The sequence below is a fragment of the Phalaenopsis equestris genome, unplaced genomic scaffold, assembly GCF_001263595.1.
Source record: "Phalaenopsis equestris unplaced genomic scaffold, ASM126359v1 Scaffold000596, whole genome shotgun sequence".
Lineage (NCBI taxonomy): Eukaryota > Viridiplantae > Streptophyta > Magnoliopsida > Asparagales > Orchidaceae > Phalaenopsis > Phalaenopsis equestris.
The window spans coordinates 252,960-261,733 of record NW_018165036.1 but is presented as its reverse complement, the minus strand read 5'-3'; the positions used below and the strand labels follow the sequence as shown (position 1 = coordinate 261,733).

The 8,774-nt window shown below is 32.9% G+C and overlaps 1 protein-coding gene across 1 annotated transcript in view; it reads right to left on the bottom strand.

The window, feature by feature from the left end:
- The window catches only part of LOC110029580 (fidgetin-like protein 1), a 44,861-nt gene extending 39,419 nt beyond the window's left edge, over positions 1 to 5,442 (bottom strand). Inside the window, exons 1-4 of the mRNA XM_020731933.1 lie at positions 5,158 to 5,442; positions 4,234 to 4,372; positions 3,523 to 3,978; positions 1,246 to 1,493 (exon numbers count right to left, since the gene is read on the bottom strand). Coding sequence (XP_020587592.1) covers positions 1,246 to 1,493; positions 3,523 to 3,978; positions 4,234 to 4,372; positions 5,158 to 5,414 — 1,100 coding nt within the window. The 5' untranslated portion in view covers positions 5,415 to 5,442. The remainder of the gene's footprint in view (positions 1 to 1,245; positions 1,494 to 3,522; positions 3,979 to 4,233; positions 4,373 to 5,157) is intronic.
- Between the last annotated feature and the right edge of the window lie 3,332 nt (positions 5,443 to 8,774).

Here is an 8,774-nt window from a genome sequence, read left to right as displayed (position 1 = left end):
TAAAATTATATATATATATATACGTAAATTAAAACGTCCTTCCGAAGCGGGCGATGGGATTTCAATTCCGGCTACCGACAGCTTCTTACGGGCGACCCCCCCAAACAATCTCTTTCTTTCTTTTTTGTGTCGACAAGACCTTGCTAATATCATAACGTTCTTCTTGCTCAAATATTTGTTTCTCAAATTTCAGAACAAGAAAATCAAAACAAGAGAAATAATCATTCAAAGCACTCGAAAGAAGTCAATATGCCTCTTTGAATAGAAGTCAAAAAAATTATGGAAACGTAGTTAAATTGGCTAATTATTTCAATTATATAATTACTTGTTTAGCATTTATCTAATTAATAGATGAAGAATAGATAGACTGGGTCATTTCTTGATAAAGGTTTAAGCCACATTTTTATAGTATTGATAGACAGTGAAGGCCAATAAAGAATGAATAGAGGGCTCCAAACCATAAGTACGTGCTCCCCCCCGCCCCCCCCCCCCCCAAAGTGTTTGGATTTTTGGTTGTTAATTTCCAAAAAATAAAAAAAAATCAGTTCTATTTTACATTCAAATTAAAGCATTGAAAAATCAGTTCTATTTTACATTCAAATTAAAGCATTGAAAAATCAGTTCTATTTTACATTCAAATTAAAGCATTGAAAAATCAGTTCTATTTTACATTCAAATTAAAGCATTGAAAAATCAGTTCTATTTTACATTCAAATTAAAACATTGAAAAATCAGTTCTATTTTACATTCAAATTAAAGCATTGAAAAATTTTGCATGAATAACTGAAATTGTGTTGCTTTGTGTGAAAAACCTGAGCACGTGCATGCATGTATAGCGTTCCACTCCCCACCCCCCCCCCCCCCCCCCCCCCGCCCACAAAGTGTTTGGATTTTTGGTTGTTAATTTCCAAAAAATAAAAAAAAATCAGTTCTATTTTACATTCAAATTAAAGCATTGAAAAATCAGTTCTATTTTACATTCAAATTAAAGCATTGAAAAATCAGTTCTATTTTACATTCAAATTAAAGCATTGAAAAATCAGTTCTATTTTACATTCAAATTAAAGCATTGAAAAATTTTGCATGAATAACTGAAATTGTGTTGCTTTGTGTGAAAAAACTGAGCATGTGCATGCATGTATAGCCTTTTATTTTTTATAACTGCAATGGAAAAAATTCAAATTGAAAAATAAAATTTGGGTGCATCAAATCAGCACAAGTATGGATTCCACTTGGAGCACAAACCATTTTCTTGTAGAATCATCCAACAGATCATCATTTTTCCCTGAAATCCGTGAGCTTATCGTATTTCCAGTATTCCCTCCATTTGATTTTATGGGAGGAACAAAATTACCACGAAATCCACGTCGAGGAAAACCACCAGACCTCATGCCATAATTTCTTGCTATTCCTGTCAGATTAACCTCTCTTAGAGGAGACGTAGCAGGATTTAAAGAGTCCCTACCACCATGTTTTTGCCTGGCATCCATTTCCTGGAAAAAGAGCACATTTCTGTTATAATTTGAATAAACATTTCAAAACAAAAACAGTTAGAAATAAAGTTATTTCCTCTAATGAGTACAAAATATCCTAGAGGAATGCATGATACAAAAACAAAATATTGATGAACATAAGAAATATGTTCTCGGTACAATTTTGCAAGCCAGTGCAAAAAATGACAACCCTTAAAAGTTCAAGAGATTCATTATGCTACCTAAAAAAAATATGAAAGAAGAATGCAAAGATAATTATGCAAATGCAATAGGGCAGATGCAATGCAATTTTTTTTCCTCCAGTTAGAAGACTGTAAAAATTTAACAGGTACCAAGCTTCATTACCTAGATAAATTACCAGTAAGGGCAACCTATTATCATAATTTTTGAAGAACAATATGTTGTGTTAGCAAGAAACAAGAAAGAAATTCTTGTGAACATATGAAAAAGGACTACATTTGAAATCATTTTTCGGATTTTGGTGGTACTCAAATGTGAATAAACTTTAAAGTCAGATTTAATATGTTTCAGATGGTACAAAATGCACTTAAAAAGTTCAGTAAATTTGGCCCCACCACAATATACCTATTTTGAAAGATAAAAAATAAATTAATGCAACTATATAAGGAGATAGATGTATATAGATAATGCATCCAAACGTGCATCTAAATATGCAAGCATGCATTGTACGTGGGTGTGTGTTTCTATGTATGACAAATTTCAAGTTGAATCAAGCAAATCAATCTCAACTTGTACTCAAACATATTTTCAAGCAAGGTTGTTAATGCTCAAAGTGCAATGCAATGCACTAAGGGGTTTTCACCTTAAAGCGTGAAGTTCAAACAAAACAAATGCTTCAATTAATTGAAACACATATATAAAAAGAAACATTATATAGAAAAAAATGTCAACATAGACCCTAAACTATTTATATGTGGCTATTTTAGTCCAAAGCTATATATATATTGTCAACTTAGTCGCTTCTCAAATATGATATAGAGTAATCTCTCTATTGAATTATTTTGGATCAAAGTTAATGAGTCAATGGAAAATTTTGGATCATTTTTGAGTATTAAAGGAACTAAATTGGATATATTAAGGCCAAAGCAGTTCCCAAAAATGGTCCGGAGACTATTTTGACTACTTTTCTCCATTGTGTTATATTAACTATTTAGCAACCATCTATGGTGTAAAACAAAGATTAACAAGAATAATTATCAATAACTAGTAAACAATAGGGCACACATGTGATGTATAAATAATGAACAATATTAACCCATCATTGAACTAATACTCTTCTTCAACCAAGGTGAAGAAGAACATGCACCTTGCACATTTTACCAAAGTGATGATGAAACAAGCACTTTAACTAGGTTTTATAGTATAAGACCAATTAATTGTAAAGTTGTACATAACCTTACCACGTACTCCGAAATGCACTTAAATCATGCACTTCTTTAAGTTTTAACAAGCATAGTCTTAGGTCAGGCTTCTGTCTATTAATTGAAAATAACACATAACTTGGACTTGATCAGAGGTTCATGAGGAGCGAGTCTTTCAATTTCCAAATATTTTATCAGCCATATCAATGTCAGTATAAGTTTCTCAAAATTATAAGGAAAAATAAGGTAAAAGTCATTAAAATAAAACAAGTTCTTATACTATGGATATCTAACTATAGTTTCCATAGGAAAATTGGATCTCAAAAAGGTAATCAGGTTTTAGGTTGTTCTTTGTTTCACATAACTCGTGCAAAGCTCAAAAGATTACACTTACTTCCACTGATCCTCAATTTTTTTATGAACTGGAGTTAAAACATGATAACAATGGTGGCAAAAGCCAATAAAATGACATAATAATAATTTATATTATTAGATGAAAGATTCTAGAGGGAAAACATTAGAGGAAGGTAGATTCTGAAAAGACAGGAAAATCAGAAATAATGAATTATGATTAAAAATCACGAAGGTCGGAATGAGATAAGAATAGCTTGAATAATAATGGCATCACATTAGAATAAAAAAAGTACCAATTTTGCTCTTGCTGTAACAAATCCATTGCCAGTGGGATCTGCATTGGCTTCTTCACAGTCTGGTGGGGATTTAACATTAGCACATATTGGACTAGTAAATTGTGTGTATTTGCGTTTGGCTTTCAGTGTAATGGCAAGAGTCTTTTCTTCTTCCTCAGTTTGCTGGCCAGTGTCATCAGCATCCTTGACATGATTGCAGCTCTCTGAATGTTCGTTTTCAACATCAATAAACTCCATAGAAACGCAATCTTCAGAATTTAGTTGCCTTTTGTCATGTTTTAGATTCAAATTCATGGAATTGACCCCATAAACAGATGTAATCTTCCTCTGTGTCGTCAGTTTAGATGTCCTGATGCTCAGCTTTTCATGTTCCTTATCAGATTGGATATCCAGTAGTTTCTGTTGTGCCTGGGTGTCTAAACCTAAACTGGTATCGGAAGATGTGCCGTATATCTACATGATTAAAAGTACAAAAGAATGCAAAATGGTTAATAAAGTCATTGTTAACACTATTTGCAAAGAAAAACCTCTAGACTAATGCCTTTTGAACCGATAAAAAATGACATTTTAGTTTCCAAGTTTTAATGAATAAGAGAAAAAAAAAGTTTAATTTAGTAGCTTACAAGATTGACAAAACAAAATTGAGCAAAGCATATCAGCATTAAAAGTAGTAATAGGAATCAACAATTTCATTTTAATATATTTTACCATTCGATCATCGTTATTTCCTCTAGGCATCCGTAGAAAATCTTGAAATTGCTTGGAGATTATAATATTCTGAATGTCTATATCGCCACTTTTAACAAATATATGACCTACATCTCTTCTCGCATGTTCAAATGCCTGGCTGGATTAATAAGTTTCCATGTGTTAGAATATAATGAAATCAAGCATATTAAAGCATGACAAGAGGGATGGATTAGCTTCTAAAAAATAATACTTCAAATAATACAAAACGTTCAAAGCGAATGATTTTAGATTTGCAGCATTACTCCTTGCCAAGTAGGGGCTGCAAAGCATAAACTAACTTAACGCCGCATGTATCTGGAAAGATTAAATAGACTAATTAAAGATCGCTTCCATCCCACTGCCCGTGTTTCAAAAGTGCATCAATCAAAAGCACTTTTCTACTCAAACTAACGTTCCTACATAACTTAGAACACAGGATATAATAAGCTTATCATAAATCAACAGGAGGAAAAGACGAAAGAAAGATCAAAACTACAAGTATTCCAGAAAATGAGGTGAAAAACACTTTCCATCCCTCAAAAACATGCTTGCCATCACTGCACGGGAAATTCTCATGGTTTTCTAATATGAAAAATCAAATTCGAAGTTTTTCAGCAAATTTCTCGCGACTGGGTGGTATTCAAATTGCATTCTATATTATTATTATTTAGTTATTTTTTATTATTTTGCAGTCATTTCAACAGCGGCTTAATACTAACTAGGGTTATACCAAAACACCATTGCATGAGCAATAGATTACTTAAATATGGGTTATAAGGATATTAAAACTGAAGGGTGGAAGCGGGTAACCATGGCTTCTACAAGCTACATTAATAACGATGGTATGTTCGTTTGAATATAAAAAAATTCGTGTCAAATATAGTGAACTTGATGAGGGATTACAGATTGGAATCCGGAGCGAGGGCTCGGGAAGCAGCAGCGACTCTCGATTGCACCTCGGCACGAATTGGAGTGATATAGACTGAGTCTAAGGGGGAGACGGTGTGGGAGTCGAGAAAGCCTAGGAGGCGGAGACCAAGGACCTGAGCTGTTGCATGATCCCCACGCTCGCCGGCGGCTTCCGCTCCGAACAGAAGAGAGTGTAGATGACGGAGATTCTCCCGCACCTCCGCCCTCCAGTTCTTCTCTTTATCCTCCATAACCTCTCTCGGTTTGTCTTCTCTATTTTATCTGTTGTGGCCTCACTTTTAAGGGTCCGTTTATATCTATGAGTAGCCAGTAAAATAAAGCCACCATAGAGAAAAAATATTCCCCTCCCTGTTATTTATGTGTTATTGTGCATTATTCATGTGTTATTGTGTCATAGGAATATTCTTGGTATTATGATAACACAATAACACATCAATAACACATGAATAACACACAATAACACCTGAATAACACGGGGAAGAATATTCCCGGTGTTATTGTGCCGTTTTTTCTCTATCGGGAATATTCACCGTGTTATTCAAGTGTTATTGTGTGTTATTCATGTGCTATTGTATCATGAGAATATTTTTGGTGTTATAATAACACGATAACACATCAATAACACATGAATAATACGCAATAACACATGAATAACACGCAATAACACATGAATAACACGAGAGGGAATATTCTCCGTGTTACTGCGCCGTTTTTTTTCTCCTATCGCGCGTGGCGTGATTTTATTGGTTGCGCACGGTATTTCTACGTGCGTAGTACTGATGTAATATTTTTTCCCGTTTGACAGGTTATTTGCTGCGCAATTGGCCTATTTGGTTAACTGCTTTTTTTACAGCTTATATTTTTTGAAAACATTGAAAACAGCGTTTCACACCTGGGTGCGGTGGCAACTTTTTATTAGCGGTCTGATTTTTCTAAAAAAATAAAAAATTTATAATAATTACCACACCTAGCTTATTAGCAAATTATTTTTAATTAACTTATTAACAGATTATTTAATAAGCTGCATCTGCCCCAAACAGACCCTAAATACCTGGAAAAGTTGGGGATCGCTACCATCGCCCAATCCCCCAAAAATCTAACCAGCAAAAATAAAACAACAAAATTATGCATTGATAAGATAAACCGTCTCGAGTATTTCTTCTTCCTCATTCCCCCACCGATTACAGCTAAATAGCTAGGGTTTGTGCTGCGAATCGTCGGTTGGCATATACTCGAGTCCCCTTCTTACAAAAAAAATGAAAGAGAACAAGCTTAAGACCCTAAAAAGATGGAAATCGCAGAGCATAAAAAGAAAGAAGCCAGAGAGCTTAAAAAGAATGAAACCGATGAGCTTACGAGTCATGAAAGATCATCCGAGTAATCTTATTTCTGGTTGTACTTGCACTCAAAATCTAGCATTGCATCGTATATCATTTTTGTGCATATTTTAAACTATTCAGAGTATCACCAAAATAAAAACAAAAATTAGTAAAAAAATAACACCATAATCTATGCTAAATAATACCATAATTTCAACCAATAACACCAAGATAATTCGATAATAAAAAAAAGTAACAAAACACTGAAATAATACCTATCTAATATCATAATATCACATCATGTGCACATGAATAACATAATAGTATTGTTGAATAATACCAAACTAACGCCACTGTAACATTAAAATAATATCAATTAATACAAAGAAGAATATTGAAACAATACCATAATAACATTGAAATAATACTATAATAATATCAATATAACATCATGATACCACCAAAACTCATAATCCTGAAAACCTTAATGAAGCCTCAATAACATTTCCATAACATCTAAATAACGTTGTAACAACACCATTTAAATACCGAAATAACACCATAATAACACCTAAATAACACCATGATACAACCAAAAACTTAAACCTTAAAAACATTAATAACGCTTCAATAACACTTCAAGAACACCTAAATAACACCCTAATAACACCATAATAATACTGAAATAATATCATAATAACACCAAAACAACATCATAATACCACCGAAATCCTCAATTCATAACCCTAAACACCTTAATAACACTTCAATAACACTTAAATAATACCTAGATAACATCACAATAACATCAATAACCAATTTATTTTTATTCTTCTTAGGTGTGATATTTTGTTGTTGTATTCATGTTTTTGATATATAGATAACAAAATGGTTATATTTTTATGCAATATATATTTTTAGGTTTGTGAACCTAAATGTCCTTCAATTGTAGATGTCATCCATCTGTTGTTGTAAGAGACGTCCTTGATGAGGTCAAGTCTGTCATATCTAAGGAGACCGGGAATAACTTGAAATTATTGAATGTAGATCATTTTTTGATCTCCCTCCGTATCCTCAAGACAATGTTCTGACACTACAAATATTAAAATGTTGGCAATATGACGAATGTTATTCAGATTGGGCGAAAGAGAGCTAAGAATGTTATCTGATGAAATTGCCCTTCTGATAGGCATGCCCAATAGAGAAGAAGTAGCAAAGTGGAAAAAATTTCTTTCTTGTGGTGTGGATGCACGACAAATTAAGAATGACATATTGAACGTTTCAGCCGGAGACTGTTCTACTCCTTTTAATGATTTGGTTTTGAAGTATTTGTTATCAAATTTATTTGTCCCTTATAGTAATGGGCTTTACACCTTTGCCGATAATGTACAGACTTTCAGCTCATTTAATTGGTCTGCTACAATATGTGATTTCCTCATTGAGCAAAACAATGAAATAGCCATTAATATAAAGCGGAATCGACCTTTGCGACATATCAATGGTTTTATTTTTTTCCTAACAGTCAATGTCTTGTATGAACCTTATAGAACTACATTTTTTTTATTCAAAGCATATTATGACTTATCTTTTCACAGCTCTAATTTTTTGAGCATACATCTTTGCTCGCCCTTGCCAATCCTGAGGCCAGACCCAGAAGGTTGAGGTGGCCAACTATTGTAAGTTGGAATTCATCGCAGATTGACATAGCCTTTAAGAGGCTCAATCCAGTACAGGTAAGTGGTTTACATCAATAACGAACATTCTCGTTATTTGGAAAATTAGACTTGTTTAATTTTTGTTATATTTATATGTTATGAGAGTTATTTGTATTTATGTTTTATCATGTGACGTTCCTGTTGTATTTTGGTGTTATTATAATGTCATGTAGGGGTTAGGATGGTATTATTTAGTTGCTCTTACGGTGTTTTTTTGTAGGTTTTAGAGAGGTGTAATTAGATGTTATTCTTGGTGTGCATATCTTATTTTGACGGTATTCTTTTTATCATATTTAGGTGTTATTTAAGTGTTGTTTGGGTCATTTAGCTCTTACTCCTGGTACATTTTTGGTTTTATTTTAGGTGTTTTCTTAGGTTTCAGTCCTATTTAATAGCTTTTTTTAGGTGTTATTTAGGTTGTACGCTTCATATTTAATTTGGGTGCTATTTCGATGTTATGTTCACATTATTATTATGTTTTTTTTTGTTGTTATTAGAGTTTTAACTACTAATGTGTTGTACTGCTGAATTAAATTATAGGTTTATGATAATTTTT